At 38.0% G+C, this 22,233-nt stretch overlaps 1 protein-coding gene across 5 annotated transcripts in view; it reads left to right on the forward strand.

Annotated features, from left to right (window-relative positions):
- Nucleotides 1-19,391: 19,391 nt before the first annotated feature.
- The window catches only part of CDIN1 (CDAN1 interacting nuclease 1), a 135,192-nt gene continuing 132,350 nt past the window's right edge, over nucleotides 19,392-22,233 (forward strand). For all 5 annotated transcript variants that reach the window (XM_065635579.1, XM_065635581.1, XM_065635576.1 and 2 more), the window contains exon 1: nucleotides 19,392-19,683. In XM_065635579.1, coding sequence (XP_065491651.1) covers nucleotides 19,583-19,683 — 101 coding nt within the window. In that variant the 5' untranslated portion in view covers nucleotides 19,392-19,582. The remainder of the gene's footprint in view (nucleotides 19,684-22,233) is intronic.

The following is a 22,233-nucleotide window of genomic DNA, read 5'->3' on the forward strand; positions in this document are numbered from 1 at the left end:
CTCAAACTGTTTCTTATTATGAACACTGGATCGATTTCTTTTGCAAACTATTAAAAGAGCAGACATTTAAAAAATCATCTGAATCCCTCATTCAGATATATAAACCCCTCATTCGTGAATCAACATTTGCTTTGGAGAAGGGAGGAGGGGCACCCATCCTGCACAACAAAGCAGCAGCTCAATACAGCTGCCATCTGGCTTCCTCCTGCAGTTCACTTCCCATAGCAAACAAGATCCATAGTTTAAGGAGTGTTGGGGAAGGGAGAGGGGCTGCAGTTTTAACCTTACAGCTTTACGATGGAGCATTTTTCCACTCTATAAAAACTCCTCTTAATATAGGAGAATGGAAGGCTCAGGAAATTGTTAGTAGGATAGAAAGCCTTTCACTTCTGTGTTTCTGGTTCAGATCCACATCAACACAGTGGTAACCAAATATAACTACCACCTAAAGGACTTTTTAATGAAATGAGTTAGCTGATCTCAGTACAATACCTAGTGAGCAAGCATCCATATCACTGAAAGCAACACCAAATATGATAAACTCTTTCCTCCTCACTGTGCAGCAACTGCTTCTCACCAGTAGCAGCTGAGAACATTTCAAATATTAAAGCATAAACCAAAATATTTTACCTACAAGAGAAGAAAGAATGCTAAAAGCATGACGCAGTCAGTGAGACATCTACCATCTGATGGGCTGTTTCTGCTTAGGTTCATAAAAGCACAAATTTGTCAAATTTCAGGTTATGTTCTAATGTCTATTGTCTTTACTTTTCCTTGGGCAGTAGTGACGGAAACCGGAGCAGAAAATAATCTAACAGTTTAGCTTTGCATTTATACTGGAGAAGCTAAAGACTCAAACTGACGGACATGAACTCTCTATTTTTCTTTTATGTTATGTAACAGTGTGTATTCACCATTTTGCTACATTTACAAAATAGGAATAGAACCAAAGATTCAGGCTGTATACTCTGATGGTTCTGTCAAACAAATATGACTACAACATAAATACATGCTGAAGCAATGATAAAGCTACTTGTTTAGGCAGCAATATAAAACCTAGAAGTTTACTTGTTGCAAACAATAAGGATCCAGGTCCTTTCTCATTAAATTACCATTAATAACAATGGGATCCCTAAAAGGTTTCATTGAAAACAACAGAGTTTTTCCATTCCTTCAGTGAGATCTGACTTTATACACATTAATGTTGAGGTATTCAACCCAATATACAGACAGTTCACAGCACAATGAAATTAAAGACAAATTCTTTCCATATCTAAAAAGCAGCACCAAGTTTATAGTCAAAGTAAAATAAACTTAAAAATCATTCACGTTTGAAAGGTCAAATGTTGTTCTAAGACCATACAACTGAATGGATAATATTCATTAAGACCCATCAGTGAAAAACACCAACAAAATGAATAAATACAACCTAAAAACTAACGACCTCAATCCCTAGCAGCCCCTTGACCCTTATTACTACAGCTGCTGGTGTAGGAAAGGATTAAAGGAGGCTAGAAATCATTGGGTTAACATACAAGGGCTCAGAAATGTGACCTTGGTTACTTACAACATATATCCCCTACTAAAAATGAGTATATGAGGAGAATTAGAAACAGAGCTAGCAAAGGTCAGCTTGAGTGCATATAAACTAAGAAAAAAGAGGCTTGACAGGCAAAAAGGTTTTATTTCTCCCACAGCACTTTGTTGTAACCAAGATGGTCTAAGGACAGAAGCAACATTAGGGCAGATGGCATTGTTGAACATGCTAGATAAACTTTTGGGCACATGAACCCTTCTTCATGTCTAAACAGCAGCAGCTTTCAAAGCTAAATAGAAAAAAAACTACTCACCATTAGATATGTACCACCAGGTCCATATGGCATAAAATGTATGAATAACATCCTCATCATCATGAGTAGAAAACTGGATTTCCTCACTAAGTGCAATCATAAATTCAATAATCATTAGTCTATTGTCAAACTATCTTTGAAATTCTCTTGTACTGAGATCCCTTCTTAGGTATTAAGGTCAACATCAAAGATGGTAATCTACAAACTAAAATGCACAGAAAACCACAAACTAACAAACTTAACTCCATAAGCTTGCAACCATCTGAAACACACACACAAAAATCAGGCATCCTCAGATGCCATCCCATTCACTCTGAAGAAAAGTCTTGTGATACCATTCAAAGAACCACCTTAACCAATTATAAGCAATTCTAGAAGAAGATGTCACTTGGTCTTGTCTTCCAAGAACCACCTTGGACTCCTAACAGTCTCTGGCTTCAGAAACACCCTAGGTACAGTCCAAAGACACTGAATGGATGAAGATCATATTTGAGCAAGAAATGTAAAATCTGGCAACATATCTCTATAATTACTGTAGTAAATAATCTCTTAACAGAACCACCACTAGCTTTCAATTCTACAGCTCCACTTTCGGAATATAATACAGTTTATTCCAGTAGCTTGCCAACACAACAGCTATGATGTATGTAAAACTAAGCCAAAACTACATATGGAGTGAACTGACAGTTTATAAAGGTAAAAACTACCCATCTGTGAACACCTCTTACTAGCCACTGTGTTTCTGATCTCTCATTCCTTCCTCTCTGATTGCTCACACACTATGCCCCTATGCTCAGGTAAAACCTACAAAAATCTTTGAAATTTTGGTAAGCAAAACTCATAACTCTACTGGATGCCAAAAATCATGGGTGTAAGAGAGTGGGTTTATAGTACATTTTAATTTCCCTTCTTTCCAATGTGTTTCACATGCCTCAAACCACGCCTTTTTTTCCCCAGAGGGTAAGTATCTCTGTCTTTTTCTCCTTTTCTGTCCCTGCCCTGTATCATCCTGTCTCATCCACAAGTACCACCTGCTTTTCTTTTAAAGATGGATGATTTGATGTATGGCTGCCACCCCTGAGCCAACTGTTCTCAACTTTTCATTTTGTTACCGTTTCTGTTTCACTCATGGAAGAGAAGCTTGTGTGCCTGCAAGCCTAACTTTTCCAAATATTCCAACTGGTCTAATAAAAGATAATACTTCTATCTACAGACCTCTTCCTGTATTTCTTTAAAGTCATGTCCTTTAACAACCGAACTAAAAATGTGAGACAATTAAAAGGCAAATTATGGCATAACGAAACTTCAGGTTCATTATACTTTCAGAATACTGAAATTTAAGGAGCAATTTTCTATATTTTAAAGGTTTTTTTAGTCATAACCAGTAAGCTTTTAAATGGTATTCCTGTAGCTCTAAATCTGAATAATTTAGAATGTGTAATTAACTTATTTCTTGGGAAAGAAAAAAAAAAGCAGAGGAAGAAGACCCATGTTGTCTTTTCTATTTCTTTTCATGATGAGTTTCTTGCACAAAGCAAGCCAAATACTATGAAAGAAATAAATTTTGATAGGTCCGTGGACCTAAGCACTTAGCAATAAAATAAGAAACGGATGAGTACAGTTAGTTAATCAAATAACAGGGATTACATTTCATTGAGGGCCAGTGAAGAGTCATGCAGTAGGAAAAGAATGTAACAACATTGACTAGCTCTCTATGTTTTACCTGGGAATACATTTAGATTGTACATAATTATTCATGATATTTATGAAAGACTGTTGAGTGGCATTTATCTACTGAAATAGAGACTGAAACAAAAGAATGCACATGTAGCAAATAAGAAACCAAGGTGTGTCCCACCAACCCAGAGTTGAAAGAGTCTAGGCTCAAAGTACCTTAGATAACCACATCTTACAAATTCTTTTATAAATTTATGAAACTTTGTAGGGTAAACTATCTAGGTTGTTTCATCTATTCCTGAGGCAGCTCCAATACCTCATTCATTTTACAGGTAGTAGCATAATTTTTCAGTTCACATTTAATAATGGCCCAGTTCATGGTAATTTGTTCTTTTGATAACTGGCATTTACTTCATACAGGTCTTTTCGCTGCCTTGCGGTTTATCACCCATTTATGTTTTCATAGGTAACTGTAGTACCACCTCCTAGTCTTTGTTTTACTAGACTAAGCAAGCTAAGCTCATGGATTTCCTTGAGGCTGTACCTTACTCTATTCAGCTGCACCCATCTCAGTTGGATTCATATTTATTGAAAACAAATAACAAGAAATGCACTGCGGTATTACAGGTGATGTTCAGATATACCAAGCTCTGGTACAGTGGAATTAAAATTTAACCATCTTTACTATAAATACATCAGACCCACAAGAACCTCCAGCTCTTTGTATGTTTACAATCAAAAAAGTGTAATTTATAGCAGGAATTCTTGTTATTTTCACCTCATATTATAGACTTTCATCACATTTTGTATTACTACATGTTTCAAGGTCACCCAGCAGTAAGGTATTTTTGCATGAAACTCTATCTGTTGTCTGCTCTAACACCTACCACTTTGTTTTCAGCATATATTTTTTGTGCCAGTGTCATTAATGAAAATATTAAATAAGATAGCCCCCAGAACATTCCTTTAAGAACATTATTCCTGCATCTGATATTTTCCTTTTCAATAACATCTGTGTTCTCCTTAGACATTTTTTAACCTTAATATATAAATGCCTTAATTACAGTACAAATCAAGTTTCAGGACAACATCATAGCGTATAAATTTAGTGACAATACAATGAAAAAATATTAACCATCATAGATGTGTAACTGGATTCTGACATTAACAGTAACACTTGTTCTCCACTCTATATCTGGGAAGCTAATCTCCCATGGTTACACAAGTCCTAGTAGGGTCTCTTTCTAATAATATTTCAGGCATCTGAAGGTATCTAATATATCCAAATATATACTAGACCCCTGGGTGCTCTTCCAGTAGGACCTGTTTAACAGCCCTTCCAGAAGGGAAAGAGCATTTGCAACTATCTCTAAAAGACAAAGGTTGGTGTATTCTGTTCTTTTTGAAAGCATAGCACAGTGATAATATAAGCTTTTCAAAGAAATAACAAAAATATGTACATCTTCTTGGCTTTAGAAGATAAAACGTTGGTATCCCTCTGAATTAGAATATATTTACAGGAAAACAAATGCATACTGTGGTAAATGTTGCCTCAGTATTAATATGTACTAATGCATGATCCATTGTAAAAGACAGAAAAACACAAACAATACACTTCTGAGTTGCCTAGAAGTAAGGTAAAGACCAATACTCTTTCTCTTTTCCCACACAGAAAAACAGAGCAGAATCTTCGAAAGTAAATTAATCAATTTTTCTAATTCCAGGAAGAATCTAACTTGTTAGAAGGCCTAAAAGATTTATAGTTACAAAGATTTTTTTAAAGTAATAAATAATAACAAAACTAGGAATAAAATATTATATTGCTGTACCAGTAACACAATGTACAGTGAAAATCAGATAACTTGAAAACTTAAGTATCAAGTTTAAAAGCCCTACTACGTAGCTTTTGGATCATTGGCTTTTTGGACCAAATCCCATAGACATTTTTGGACCAATTCCCATGGGTTGTTAGAATAAAGTCAGAGCCTCCACACTTAATCATTTAGAACACAGGTCTCATTTTTTCAGTTCATAGTAATTCCACAGTGAAGGCACAAAAATGAAGAGCTAACTAGCTGTTACTGGATGAATCGGTATTGAATATACTAAAATGTGCGATTACCCATTTTACTGTTGATAAAACCAAAAGGCTTTAAGGAAAGAAAGACGTATACAGATATTTCTTCCATGGCTTAATTTTGTTTCTACTGATGCATGGCCAAAAATTGTGAGAACAGGTAAAAAATTATATATTTTCTCCCCATCTCTCCTTCTGCACTGGAGCCAGGAAAGTTCCCTGCCATTCCCAAGCTGTCTCACTATTTAACAGTTTTGTAGCTTTGTATCAATGTCAAGCAGGTCGAAAGTTTAACCCTTTGGATCTTATGTGAGACTAAAATGTAGTTCATAAGAAATTGTTTGAGAGTCAACACAATAACATAATCTCTAAAAGACAACTGCCTCTACACCCCAAAATTGTACTGGAATAACCCTCCACACTAGTGACTTGTAAATCTTTTATTAAATGCAGCATAATATGTTGCTTGTCCTTAATGGACTAGAAAATACATCAATAGTATATACATTTCGCAGTGCTGAAGCTATAGAATATAGCATTACTGTACTTAGTAATAGTGAATACCATTTTATAAGCAGCACACAAATACATTACTTTGAAGCTGGTTTACAGATAGCCCTATCTATTAAGATATGGCTTGGCTGCAAATCCATTAATCTAAACCAGACTGTAGCATACCTGTGATGTCTTACAAGAACTAATTGATAAGATTTCTCAGTTATAAACTTCACTTGATTCTTATGAATGTAGTAAATGAAGATGTGGAAGTGGATGAGATTTCATTTTGGATAAGACTCTAGCCCTTGTTACAATGTTATTACTTCAGAGCTGGTTATATATCATCATTGATATAACAATAACAGATGTCTTATTTGTGCATTCCTTTTCGCCTGCCTTTCAGCTATGATTTTACAACTGGTAAAGGATTAGAAAAAATTGCTAAAGGATTTACAAGAGATTTCTGCAGTATTATTTAGAAGGCAAGTGTAGTATTGTTTTTACAAATTCATCACCTAACATAACTCTCATTCGAAGGACTATATTCTGTTTTACCTTCCTAGTCTGTGAAATTATAGATCTGGGGCTAAGTTTATCGGGAAAGACTACCACATGTGATAACAGTGGCAGATAAGCAGTAGTGCTAACCATGAGGACACTGCCTAAGAACACTTCTACTGGCAAATAAATGCACATAAGCTACAGCATTATATTCTTCCAAGGTTTGTATGAATCATGCTTTGATTAGTGATTCTATAAGTAGTTTAAATTAGTAGGGAGTGTTTTGAAGCAGTTTCCTTTTCATTGTTCTGTCCTTCACTTCAATGAACAGGAAGATTATAATTACTACTTAAAACTTCCTTAACTAATGTTCTTCTCTGTGACATTTCACTGTCAAGAACAATGACTGGAATGGGATTAAACAATGAACCAAAACCATGCAAATACTTTGGATTTGCATTTTTTTGGTAAAAAAGTGGAGTTTTCTTCCAGTGTGATAGTATATTTCCCCTCCTAATTTTTTCAGTTTTGAAACAAAAACTCCATTAGACTAACCTGTACAGTTTCACGACTGTATATGGAAACTGTGGGGAAAAAAATAATTCAATTTTGCACATTTTTTTTCCATAAAACTTTAAACCGAAGTTTTGAAATGGAGGTTAACGTTAGGACTCAGGGAAAGGTTAACTCTTCAAATGTATTCATAGAAAAGCCTTGTGGCATGTAAAAGACACATCATGCACACCTGTAAATGAATAGAACAAATATTCTATTCCAGTTGCCTAAATGAGCTAAACAAATAGCTAAACAAAATGCTGAAGCTCTAGTATTTAAAAATGAATCGTGATTTTTACTAACAGTCATTCCAGGGATTTTAACCTTTGCCAGACAAATACTTAGCGTTATCTTCACTGGAAACTCTGTTCTTCTGAGAACTGCACAATCAAATTCTTAATCTATCTACATTTTCAGCTGCAGCTTACAAAATCAAATTTCACCCAAAATCTTTGAGACGTTGTGCTTCAATTATATTTGACCAAAGTTATATGAACTCCATTCCGACTCAGTGACTCACGTTTATGTCTATGCAGTTGGCTACAGAAATCACACATCCACATTCTGAGGTAGCCAGAGGAACCTACATATCCAGGCTCACTGTATAAGACCTACAAAGCAAAAGAGAACGCTGATTAACATACTACCACACTAACACAGAAATCTGGTTTCTGGACCTGAGCTGGACTCAAAGCACAGAAAGTGCAGTTCACATCCATTTGTATCACTCGGTATAGATGTACACTTTAGATATGTCTATATGTTGTAAATGAGTGTAGTGTAGAAATATTCAAGTCTACTTTGAACATTTTTCTTCTGAGTCCTGGAAGTCACTTGTCTCACCTACAGCAATCAGCTATGTTGAAAAGTTCAGGGTGCAGATATGGCATCAGTTATATCCATTCTGTAATTTAACGTATGACTACTAACTGTGCCATGCAGCAGACCTGGTTTATAAGCTGTCCAGTATAAAGAAAGTTCAATTCATCTTATTATATAGAATTTCTCTTAAAATTGTATTTATTTTTTTTCTAAAAATGCATTAATTAGTTTGAAAATTCCTACTTATGCAAATTCTGAATTTTACATAGATGTGGTAAATCAAAGACACATCAGAAATTAATCAGATCTGATCTTCAGAAATTAGGCTTAGGTGGTATACCAAATACAAACACTGGAAGAAAAAGACAATGCTTAAAAATAGCTTAAAGATGAGGGCTATCATGTATAGACAGTATGCAATACCTGACAAGAAAGGCAAGCCTTCTATCCACTGACAGTATCTACATCTTTCTCTGACATGTCTAGTAACAGGGAAAAAAGGACATGAAGACCAGTTCTGGGAGTCATCATTTGCAATTACATGATGACCATATACAGCATTACTCACAATCCAGATTGAAACTTGAGTTGTTGAAAGGTTGGGAAAGACTTTATGAGGACATACATCAAACACCTGAAGGTTTTATTTTCCTCTATTATTATTTATTTATTTTCTGTGGGCAATGTGCAAATCATTGCCTGAAGTACATTGGTAAATACACAACAATTAGTTTCAAGATAGAAAGAAATTAATCCTTCCATGGTTGTTTTGCAACACCTAAGCTGGTGCAAACTGCCCACATGACACAGGAAAGATTTCTATACCACCACAGCATTTCTATAAAAGTTCCCAACACAGAGAAAATTGTAAGGTCGGCTGAGATTCCTCTACACATGAGATACTCTCTGGCAACTGTTCTACCAGTCAGAAAGCAGACAGAACTTCCCTGGCAAGTACTCACAGCCCACTGCCCCCTCTCTTGTCAGTGGGCACTACTGAGAGCAGTCGGGCTCCCTCTTGTTCGTTCTCTCCCATCACATATTTATACACACCAGTATGATCCCCCCTGAAACGTCTCTTCTCTAGGCTGAAGAGTCCCAGATCTCTCAGCCTTTTTTCATATAAAGATATTCCAGTCCCTTAATCATCTTTGCAGCCCTGCTCCGGACTTGCTCCAGTAACTCCCTATCTTTTTTGTACTGGGGAGCCCAGAACTACAACCAGTACTCCAGATGCAGCCTCACCAGTGCTGAGTGAAAAGGAAAAATCACTTCTCTCAACCTGCTGACAACGCTCCTCCCAATGCAGCCCAAGATACTATTGGCCATTTTTGCCATGAGAGTACATTGCTGGCTCATAGTCAGCTTGTTGTCCAACAGAACCCCAACATCCTTCTCAGCAAAGCTGCTTTCAAGACTGCTGGACGCCAGTATGCACTGGTGCCTGAGGTTATTCCTCCCAAGATGTAAGACTTTGCATTTCCCCTTGTTGAGCTTCATGGAAAATTCAATTACTTTAAATGACATTTAGCAATTCAGTGATAGCATCAGAATTATCTACTGGGCCACTAGATTCCAACCTCTGCAAAAGCTGATGAAATTTTAAATAAGCAAATTTGTTAACAGTTGGATTAGCTTCAAAATTATAGAGCAAGACAACTTAAACATTCTTTTCTGGCACATGAATTAATGCAACAGTTGTCTAAAAGACACATAAGTGCAAGTAAATGTTCATAGTAAAAATCACCACAATGTGTTTGGAATGGTTAAGGCCCATATGGATCAACTCCCTTTAGTCACTGCTTGAACTGGTCACTAAGTGGAAACACCAAGGCAAGTAGAAACAAGAAAAGAGAAGACACAGGGGACCTCATGATAACTAACACTGCCTCCATCTCCTGTGAACCACATTGCGATGTAAAACAAGTGGGGCACTGTCACTTTTATCTTGTAAGGTGCCTTTACTAAACAGGTCTAGAAAAATAGAATAGACCACCCTACCACTTCTGTCCCCTTCAGCTTGTCTTGTCTAGCTTCACAGAACCAGACATTGCCTGGAACACTTGTCTTGGGTTCTTTTTGATATTTTTCTTCTGACAGGCTTAATTTTTAATTTTATACTCTTTCTCCTGTTTAATTGACTTGCACTTTTTACCAAAGAGCATCTGGTAGTTACACAGCACAATACTGTGAGCACATGATTAGAGAGATGACTAATTTTAAGCACCACTGTGGTGAAATCATGAGATGAGATATTTATTAATATTTAACATTTCAAATATTTTTCAAATTTTTTAAAAAAGATATAAAATAATGTAAATGGCAAACAGTAACTAGACATATAACTTGGATAAAATTTTACTCGCTTAATTATATTACAGGTTTTTGGTGGTACCTTTGTGGAGGCTGGTATCCTTTTCACAAAAATTCCAGAAAGCTTCGTAGCATCCATCCACATGTAAAGGACAACTTCATGCTATACTACATCTGTGTTTATTCCTAAAACCTCAGAGAATAAATCTTTCATGAATACACTATTTAATATGTATTTCCAACTTGTACTATTTTTTACTCTAAAATAGTCAAAGTTCCTCACTCTGCTCTCTAGAAACATGACAACCATTGTGTATAGAAGATTTAGCACTGGCTACAAGAGAAAATGCTCATAGAAGGCGTTTGATGGACATCGGCAATGCATTTAGTGTTTAGATCCCTAATGAACTTCATCTGTTTAACTTCTCAAAGAACAGTTTAAGAGGTGACCTGAGCAGTAACACTGGCTTTAAACTGATATATCTAGCATACAGCCTACCAAAATCAGGAAATCTAACTATAGCAAAACTATGTGATAAAAATAAAGCTAAACAAGTTCAAATCGGGCTACTTACAAATGAAAGAGAAAGTAGTTAACCACGAAGAATTTGGTAAGAGTCTGTATGTCTGGATTATTTTAAATCAAGACTTAAAGATCTTCTGGTTTTGTTTCAATCAGAGATGCAGAACTATAAGCAGCAATTAATTAATGAAATACCTACAATATGTGCTATGCTGGCAAAATGACCACAGTGGCTTTCCTTCTGGCCTCAAATCAGAAAGAACATATAAATGTATTAGCAAATCAGATTATATTTCAAACTCATTTTGAATGCAACTGCTTAAGCTGAAAGCAAGAGTTAGGCTTTATACATCTAACACTGTTTACAATATTAGAATGCTAAATACAGAAAGAGAAAACTAATTTTAAAAACTTCTTGTTTGTTTGCTTGTTTTTTGTTGTTTTTGTTTGTTTGTTTGTTTTTTGTTAAATGGCATCATCTAGCAAGCTCTCTTATTGCTTTGAGCAGTCTCATCAACTTGCCATGAAAGACACTAAGTATACTAAAGCCATACAACATGGCAGTACTCTACATTTTAACCTACCCTTAGGGACTACTTAACCTCGTTTTACTTTTTCCAGACCAAAGCAACAGTAAGGATAACCAAGACATGATATATATGTCATAACTATGCAAAGGTCAACAAGGCTTAAACACTTTGGGTTCTACTCATAAATATTTGACTAATAGGAGTGTATTTTTCATCTTTAAACCCTAAGATTGGCACCTCAGTAGGCAGCAAATTATTCTGACTGAACATGTAAAATACATGGTTCCCAAGCTGAATTTCTCCAGATATGTGCCTGAATGCCAATGTCAAATATCAAGGAGTGGTAATAATTCTCATACCATTCCTTATATTATAAAGGTAACTGACTATATCAGCATGAGTTGTACAATGTGCCTGATTATGAACTGGCTTACATCACTTTGACTCCAACGAAACGATTTTGGATTCACACTAGAGTACTTTAGAACCTGGTCCTATACATCTCTTATTACTAACCAAGTGGCAGCTTCATTTAGTTTATAGGATAGAATGGGCAAGCTAGTCTTATTACAGGGGAACAGGTAACCTACTTCAAGACTGCCTAAGTTTAGGCAACCTACATTGCCCCTTCGGATACCTTCGAAACAACTGCTTTTAGTGTTACTGTACACATTTGCATAATGCAAATACACTCAAAACCTTTCCTCCTTGACAAAAAAAAGAGGCATTATTAATTTACCAAAATGTTTTCTTTTTGTAATTGAAATGAAAATTGATTTGATGTGCAAAGAAGTTATTAATGGCTACTAGTCTACAGAATTACATACTTTTACTTTTCACTTACTTAGTGGCTTAAATAATCCATCTGTATCATCTTCTGTCTTGATTCTTGACTTGAAAACCAACAGATCTGAACAAGTAGCTATAGGACTCCAGGGAGAATGTCATCATATAAATCATTAATATTTTCCTTACTAAGAAAGATGGAGGTGGGGGGAACCTAGACAACAATTTCATACATGTACGTGTTTTCCAGGCTGTTGGATTAGGCAGGTTTTTTTCCCCCAAATTGGTATGGCTTGAGTTAGATTTAAAATCAGTTCCCAGAGGAGGTTGATAAATGGATTAAAGTGGAACATAAATTCCCTATGTACCCAGTCCCTTAAACCTTGATGTCAGTAACATGCCTAATCATTCCATTATTATAAATGTCAAATATGTTTTACATGTGCTAGAAAGAGTGAACGGGTATCAGAAAAAATGAAAGCCTCAAGAAACTGTAATGCTATCATGAACTCCCATGCATAAATATCTAAAATAATACAGTGTTCACCCACTATTGTTTTGAATTCTTGTTTTCTTATAACTTGCACACTGAACCCCCTACTATGAGATAGCCAGTGTATCCACTGCGCTACACATACTTTGCGCACTTTTAATGGCACATACATTTGCGTACTTTTAATGGCACTACTTCTAAGAGCTAGCATAAAAAACTGAAGAGTGTATAAAGGCAGAATACAAACTCGCAGTGTGAATTTTTTTCAGTAGGTAATTTGAGAAATTGTACACATGAATCCTGTTTTAAAAATATAAGAACTTTTATTCTGCTCAGCAAAATGAAATGCCTCAGCTGAAGTAGTGTTTGCACTGGATTTCAAGAAAGATGTTGCAAAGTACAGAGAGAAAAAAAATGACAACCCTTTCAGAAAGAATGACTTGCAAGAAAGGACTGAAAGAATTGGGCTTACATACAGCACCAAACAAAAATGGGAGAAATGGATCAGCATTATAATAATCCTGAAACAAGTAAAAAAGCCAGTGATTTATCCTTCTCCTCTTTCTTCAAAGTATACAGAGGAAAGTAAGTGGTTTCATTTGCAATCCATAGGCTTGGAATGAAACATCAGAAACAAGTTTTCTAAGTTCAAGTGAGGTAAAATACTAGAACATGTTACCAATGGAGACTATGAAAACCTCATCATGGAAGTCTACAACAACAAATTAGAAACATTTCAGTATGAGACAGTGCAGTTATATTTGATACTATCAAATACCTGATCTGGTTGACTACACGATCTCTTGAGGTTAGCTACATTCTACATTTCTATGATCCTGTGGCAAGAGTCATTCAAAGGCTATTACAATACTTTACTGGTGAAAATACTATGATACGTAATGAGAGGTAAGAATCCTTGGACAACAAAGCATTAAGCATTTTTGAAGAAAAACAGTGAAAGAAACCTCAGCTATTCAATATAACTCCCTAGGTATAAGGTGGCAATAGGAATTTCCTTACTAAGGGGGAAAAAAAATAATCCTTAATCTATTTCTATGCCCTTCCCCAAAGTCTATCTGAGCTAAAATAATCCAAAGCTCCCTAAACTTTATATGCTTAAGAGTTCCAGACTACACAGCTCCCATTGAAGTCAAACAGCATTGGTGAGTCCCCGCAAGTTATATAAGCAAACCTTTGCTGTTTTATTTTCTTTGTGTGAGAGTGATAGGAAGTGGACAGAAAAAAGACCTAAACTACCACAACAGCACACAAATCTATACATTTAAGGGGCTTTTGCCAGTTGTTATGCACTGGATAAATCAACAAGTCAGGGAGTTAACACTAATCTGTTATCTCTTTCATAATTCATGCTTAGGCAGAATTTGTTCCTCTTTCAGAGATTTTGTTGTAAAGCAGTTAAGGCACAATATAGGCCCTAGTTTTAGCCTCGTAAAGTACTTACCTTTCTATTTGAAATACTTCTGGATATAAGAAAAACAGACAGGCTACTTAGCTACACTGAGGTACTATGTTTCCAACAAGTTAATAAAAAAAACAGGCAATTCAGCAGAGCCTTGCTGTCTCACAATAATGCTTGGGAAATATATTTTAAAGTTACAAAACTTTGCTAATTAGTAAAAAATAACACTGAAAATAATACAATCTATCACAAAGTGTACTTTTTATTTCACTAGTTTTATTTTAAGTAGGTTGATTTTAATATATTTACATATTGCAACATTAGTGTTACAATGTCAAACACTGAGAAACTTGGAAATGATACTATGCATTTTGGTGTACAACCTTGATTCAATCCTTCTGTTTATCTGTATTACAAAACAGTTCTTAATTTCTAATTTTTCCCTCCTTTGCCTTACTTGCATGGTAAATAGTGCACCTCCTCAGTACTTCTTTTTAAACTTTAAATTCAAAATTTGGCCTCACTTATTCTTTACTGCATGCTGTCCATGTCATACTTACTAAGAACAGCCTTATTAATTTCAGTGTACGTTCTCTAATGAAGCTTATTACCATAGTAGCTTCTTGTGTAAGCACTAGCATGAAGATAGACATTAGCAAATGTATTTCCAAAACATCTTCTCCTCTGTCCCGTATATTTTTGTACACTTTTGTGTATATATGTGTGTATATTTTTTTTTCATTCATGTATATGTGTATGAGAAACTAAGTTTGAAAGATTTAGGCCAAAACTGTTCATTGATTTGGGCTGTCCAGTGTAATAAACCTAGGACCTGATTTTTCAGAGCACCATGCTCCGTACTCCGTATGTTCAAAGATACCACTTCCACTAAATTAAGTTCCATTGACAGTGCTTAGCATTTAGTGCAATGATGCTCTCAAATGTAAATTCTTAGCAGAACATATGCAGGATGATCATATTGCTTAATGGTTGGCACCTAATTTAGATGTCTAATTTGTGAGGTTATTTCCCAAGGGTCTGCTATCAACAGAAAGAGGTAGTCCTGCTGCCTCTGACCATGCATCCCTACTTCCTCCCATGTGCTGGCACTTATATTTATAAGGCCGTTCTGTCAGTTTGATTCACAAGTTGATTTAGCTGAAAAATAATATTTTAGGGTGGTTTTTTTGCATGTTAAGTTTTCAGATGGATTAGCTGGTCTATCTGAGCATGTATGCACACCAGCAGCAGCAGCAGCAGTAATACAAGTGCACAGGTATTACTCTGAAGCTGGCTAGAGCAGATTGGGATTATCTCTTTAACCAGCATCTTATGGCACCTATGTAATTAAATTAGATGGCTGGCACAGAAAAATGTGCATGTTGTGCCAAAAAAAGCCATGCGGAAAGAAAATTCCATCAAATGACTTCTACGCTTACATAAAAAGTCCATAACAGGACAGGAGTGAATCTGTATTTCCTGGGCAGCAGTCAAATTATCTTTACACTTAAATTTTCTTTCTATATGTTCTGTTTCATTCACCTAGTACATATTCCGAATTCCACAACAAATGAGGCAGAGGTCCTACAGAAACAGTCTAACTCATTACACAACTACAAGGTTTTCTCTGTACAGTGAATGAAGCTGAAATCTTTTGGGGAAAAAAGCAGTATGCACTAATGATATTTTAACACATACAGAAAAAGGGGAAAAATAAGTTTAAATAATTGAATTTGAAACCAGAAAGGTATTTTCATATAGGTTTCTGCATCTGACTACTGAGAGCTTAAAAAAGCAAATCCAAACTCCAGAAATTTCATCATGTGGAATCACAGTGGAGTCAAGTGGCATGGTAAGAACACTTAGGGCACGTTACCATCTCAGTTATAGAAATTGATTTTTAAATAACTCAGCATTTTCAAAAATCTTTTACAGCTTGTCACAGAAAATACATAAACATGCAGCTCTGAACCATAAAAGTGACCCAAGTCCATTAAAATTGATAGACTTTCAATTGACCATAGATCAGGCACCAAGCATACAAAGCAGTGTTTTCAAAACACTGTATGACTGCAGACTTTTTAAAAATTACTTCAACAAGCAAATAAGTATCTGAAAGATATACGGCGTATACTAATAGTACAGAAAACTAGATTAATTTGCCTCAATGACTTCTGTAATTATGAGGAACAAGTCTGAAGACACAGAAGGAAAACAAAGCCTGCTTGCCTTTTTTAATTGGTATTCTGCTATGTATTATCATTCTATTGCTGTCATGTTCTTCACACTGTTGTGGTATCAAGCAAACCCACAAATACTTTTAGGGAAAAAACCCCAGAAACTTACATTGACTTATCATCTTGTGAACTGTCAAAACAGTTAATGCTTAACAGTGATACTAATATATAGACCAACTGTTACTTTTTTTTATTTGTTTGTTTAAATACATACTAAAGACACCATGGTTTGTTTCACAATACAATCACTTTCAGAAAGTACATTAAAACCTATGGATATAAATTAGATCATAAATTGAGGTTTCTCCTTGTTTATGAGGTAACAACTGTATCCTGTGGAGGTGTTTATTAGACCTGTTACAGACAGAGCTGCTACCAAGTTAAGTGGAAGCATGCTCAATTTTTTCTTACGACACAAAAATGTCAAAAAAGAGCTGAACTTCACAACAAAAAAATAACACAAAATACATCAAAAGAGTGAAAGATACTTGTAGAAACATGTGTCAAACTGAATGAAGTGGGGATATTACAAGCATTATAAAATTGTAATAAGCACTCCAATCAGTTGCAAATGCACTTCTGTTCTTACTGTAGTCCCCAACACTAGCATCTACAGTCAATAGATTGGAAAATATATATGACGGCTAGCAGTCTTGCAATAATTTTGTTATAGAAAGCAACGTGGACCAAAGATTGTGTCTATGTAAGAAATGGGGTGGTAAAGTAAAAAGATAGCTGTAAGGTCATAAAAATCAAATCAGAATTTGCACATTGTGCATGAATTGATTCCTTATAATATCATACTATAATTACCTATTCTCAAAACACAGCCATTTTAAGCTCTGTGGAGAATAGTGAATGGTATTTTAACTCTGAACTTGGCTGTAAATCACACTATGCAATTGTCTTTTTAAGGTAATGGAAGGCACCTACTAATATCACAGTTAAACTATCAACTAACACAAAATAAAAAACAGACCAAGGGGTCACTATCTACTGTCCTACACCAGCCATGGCCAAGACTACCTGCAAGGAATGATGGTCATTACTGGAAGCTCTCTATCAGATGTTTTGCTTTGCCTCCCCTCTCTTTAATTTCACCCTATAGCTTACATGTCCTCATCCTTTTTTCCTCCTCATTTGCCATTCCCAATCATTCGTTTTTCACATAGTTTCTTTCTCTTTAGTCCTCTGTCCTTCTTGGAAGGAAACTTAGTTGACATAATAGATGGACTGGAAATCAACCCCAAGGCAAAAATCAAGAGCAGCTGCCACAGGCAGATACCAAGGAAACAAAATAAGAACAAAGGAAGCACAAAGTTACTTCCTGAAAACGCTCTCCCCGCCAGCATCCAACCATTTGCAGCTCTGAGACTCCCTGAGCCAAAGGTAAATTTAAGTTTTTCATACTTTTTTCTTGAGTATTTTATCCAGTTGCTTATTGAACTTTTGCAAACTTCTGTCATCTACGACATCTTACAATATAGATGTCCACAGCTTAATTACACATGGTCTGACATTTGTTTTATGTAGTAAACTGCAACGGCAGTTTGATTGCTGGCACAAGAAAATTATATCCTTATGAGCCTTTAAAATGGATATCAGACTGAAAGGAACACCTCCTTCCCTCCCAAACACACATATCTCCTACTATTTAGGACAGAGCTAAAGAAAGTAAAGTGTCTTTACATTAAATAATACTCTCCTTTAAAAGAATGCTCTTTTTTTCAGTTTCACATATTATTTTTTGGTCTCTGAGTAAGGAAGAGAATCTGTAATTTGGCTGAGCTTGACTGTATTTTCTCTTACTGTGAGGCAAACTGTGAGTTTCAAACATTTATACTTAGGCGAGAGTACCAGAAATAGCTGTTCCCAGGAGGGCTTCTGGTTCCAAACAAAACTCACTAAAATACGAGGAGGATCAAGTGATAAAAGGGTTCATTGGGCATTGTCAACCCATTAGAAACCAGTCTCAAATATTCCCGAATGACTGGGCCCGCCTGACAACCCCATGCTATTCATATTTCTTTGTACTCTTCCAAGAAACTTTGTGAAGTTTCTGACTAAGATGCACAGAAATACTGAAGATGTGGTCCTAAAGCTTTCAAGAAAGCAAGTGAACAGAACCTAAAATCCATAAAAATAATTTTTAAAAAATCACAAGATTTAAAGCAAATTTCATGGATCAAGTGCCTGAAACCTCAGTTAGGACTCCAGTAGCTTGTATGTAGTTCATGAATGTGACTAAACTGAAATTAAAGGGAATGCTTCTATTTCTCAAACATATGGTTAACTTTCTTCATAACATCTAGGTTTTATACGTTGTTTAGAAATGGTCATACCTGTCTTCCAATTAATTCAATAAAATCTATTAAAAATGCCCAACACAGAAAGTAAGGCTTGCATCATACTATATTTAAATATTTAATAACATCATTTGCTTGAGACCTAACAAACTTCCAAGTAAATCCAAGCACAAATTTGGTTGTTTTTTCTCCTAAAATTTAGCAGGAGCCATTTCTCTGTGTGTGCACGAGGCTGTAGGGCAGTAACACCCAGGCCCTGTCAGGATGCACAGCCCCAGCCTCACTACTTCAGCACTTGTTTTCTTTAATGCGCAAGAAACAGCCACTTCCAAGTGACTTCTGGAAACAGGCCTTGAAAACTTTATTTTAAAGCCGTGACACAGCAGGGCTCACCCAGCCCATCCCCGAGCAGGCGCTGCAGCACCCGGCAGAGGCCCAGCCACCCCGAGCCGCGACCGGCCCCGTTGCACGCTGGTCTCCCCAGCCCCGGGCAGCCGGGGCCGGCGCTGCGCTCGGGCCGCGCCAGAGCCGCCCTACGCCGGCGCACAGGCGCCAAACCAAGGGGCGGCTTGTCGGGCGCACAAGCGGGCACCTCCTCAGCCGTGAGGCGGCCAGCGCCCTCCTACCCCCGCGGCGAGGCAAAGGAGAGCGGCGCGGTGGGCAACCCGAGGGTTACGGGGACGCCGAGCCCCCGTTTCCGCGCGGGGCACAGCGGCGGCCGGGCGCGCCGCGCTCCCCTCCCGCCTGAGCGGCTGCGCAGAGCCGAGCGGCGCGGGATGGTGGCTCTCCCCGCCCCGGCCGGGCCGCGGGGCGGAGCCGCGGCAAGCGGCCGCTGCAGCCGGCCCTGACTGCTGCGGTACCGGGCTGGGCGCCCCTGGGGTTGCCGCAATCTGCCCCCGACCCCCATCCCCGCCCTTCTGCCTCGCGGTGCCGGGGCCCGGAGCGGCGCAGCCCGCTCCCTGCCCGCCGCCGCGCAGGCCCGGCGGTGCGAGGCATGAAGCTGAGCAAAGCCCAGTACGATGAGATAGCCCAGTTCCTGGGGCACGTGCAGCCCACCCGGCAGAGCCTGAGGAAGCTGAAGGAGAAGTTCCCTAGGTAAGTGCTTCCCGCCCTCCGGGGCCGCTGCCCGGCGCGGGGCGGGCGGCTCGGGCCCCGGGCGGCGGCCTCCGAGCTCGCTGCGGGCGGACGAGGGGCCGCAGGGGGCCGCTCCGCCCGCTCCAGCCCGTGCTCCCAGTGCCAGGCCCCACACGGTACAAAATCACTTGGACACGCACACGGTCACCGGCGGCGAGCGGCAGCTTGCTGAAGGTGCTGCTGCGAGCAGAGTGCTTCTCGCTCTCCGTGACCTGAGAAGTTGGCACAACATAAAGAGCGCTTCCTCCCCCACCACACGTCCGAATAAAAGCTCTCAGGTCCCTTTGTGAGGCTCTTAAACACCAAGTAGATCTTCTTACATGAACGAAGCCTTAAGGCTCAGGCTGTTACTCTGTGGCTGAAACCCAGGATGGAATCTGGCCTGTGATACCATTGCCCTGTGGCTTAGGGAGAAGGGGCTTTCCAGAGCCGTAGCTCTTTACTCAGTGCTGTTCTCCAGTTGAACTCTGGAAAAGGGATCATCTGCTTGTAGGTGAGCATTCATCTGCTTCCTTGCCTGAGCAGCATGTAGAAATGTCATAGGCATTTGTGAGTGACCATAGGTTGGCATAGAAAGATGTACATGACAGGATGTGCTCCACGCACATTGCAGAAATTTGCTTGATACCAACAGGAGTTGTAAAGGACACGTTGCAAGGGGTTGTTTTGGTTTGGTTTTTTTCTTCAGGTTTGGGGGAAAGATTACTAGTGCTGAATTGGACAGGAAACCAAATCAGATTCTGTGGGGAAAGGAGTGGTGCTGTGTCTCAAATACACCAGAAAACTGCAGGTTTTTAAGTGCTGTGCTTACTTTGGTGAGAGAGAAAGGAGTAAAACAGATGATGGTTCCCATGCTTCCTAAGTGAGCCTTGGTAGTCTTAGCACAAGTGTTGCTGAAGAAACCAGCTGAAGATGTGTATAACTTACAGTCGATGGATGAAGAGCCAACATTAAATTAGGCTCTTAAACTGTCCATTGAAATCTTTTCCCTTTCAGGAAAGTGTGTAATGTAGTTAAAAATCAAGCTGAGGGAAAGCCCTGTTATAGAGAACTGATGCTAAAGCAGTGTGGTTGGCTCAGTAAGTGCACTGAGTGGCACCGTTGGGAACCCAGCTCACCTTGCACAGTACTTTGCAACTTGGGAAACCACTTACTGTGACAGCATATGTCTGAGGAGCTTAGACTTGGCTTTATCACTTTGGTGCTAATGAAATTAGAAGAGAGTGTTTATGTGTATATATGCATGCATGCACACACACACGTTTTTCTTTTTCTAGTCTCCTTATAAAGCTGTCTGAAAGAAGGTTAGAATTTGGGCTGGTTTGTCAGGTCAGTCACTGTGTGTAGGAACAGGCTTCCAAGACAGATCCATAGGCACGTGTATGTCTGTAACAGAGAAAATAAGTTTGTCAGAAAACTACCTGGGCTTTCTGCTGATATATTTTACTTCCCAGCCCATTCCTTTGATGCTGGAAATGATCCATTGACTCCTCGGTTTGAGAACTTGATGACTCCTGAAAAACTCTGTACTAATAGCAACGTAAAGTTATATCAGAAAAAAAATAACATTTTTTTGTAAAGCAGCTGGCTCAGGTGTGGTGAACACAGAAGAGCAGATATTAGCTCTAGTAGTTGCTTCCATTATTTGCTGGCTTAACATAACTGTTTTCTTGTTATCCACATTATGAGTCTTCTGAATTCCACTTGTAGGCCTCTCCTGAATTGATAATAGTTTGTGTATCCTGGGAGAAAGCTAACGTATATTTGAATGATGAATGAATTGATACTTTTTCTAAAAAATATCTTTCTTAAGTATATTTCGAGGAGGCCTGCATGTCTCTTTTCTGTGAACTCCTCTGCAAGTGATGTTTCTTTGTTGTCTTTTTGTTTATTTTTCATAACAGGGCAGATGCAGGAAACCCTCAGAGAAAAATCTGAAGTAGCAAAATATGTTGGCCTAATGATTTTGAGATGCAGTTAAAAAAAATCATGCCTTCCAAGGCCATTGCTTGCCTTAGCAGCCAGGGAGACATATTGAAATAGATACATGTTATGAGAAAAATAGGCAGTCTTTATAACTGTTGTCTTATAAAAGAGGCCAGCTGCAGAGATTTGTAAACCTGTGTGGCATCTTAAAGGAGAGACTTTTTCAGTGATGTGTTTTATAGCTGTGGAGTAAGTTTCTTATAATCTAGAACCTGTGTCATTCTCTTCTAGGATGAGAAGGGTCTGAATGGACTTCTTGGCTGCTTTTTTGTTTATGAAAACCAAAATCAAACAAACCAACGCCCCACCCCAACTTTCTACTTCAGTCTTTTTAAGAAAATATTCCAGAATCTCTCATGGCACTTGCAGTGTGGTAAAGGTGTCCATAACCAGTTTGTCATTATTATATGGTAGCAGTTGCTGATTCAAACTGGAAAGTACTAATATCCATAATAGTTGCTTTCATCTTGCACTTTGAGTCTTTCCCCAGTAAGGATCAGTATTCCACAGGTAATGCAATACATA

The sequence above is a fragment of the Caloenas nicobarica genome, chromosome 5 (genome assembly GCF_036013445.1).
Source record: "Caloenas nicobarica isolate bCalNic1 chromosome 5, bCalNic1.hap1, whole genome shotgun sequence".
NCBI lineage: Eukaryota > Metazoa > Chordata > Aves > Columbiformes > Columbidae > Caloenas > Caloenas nicobarica.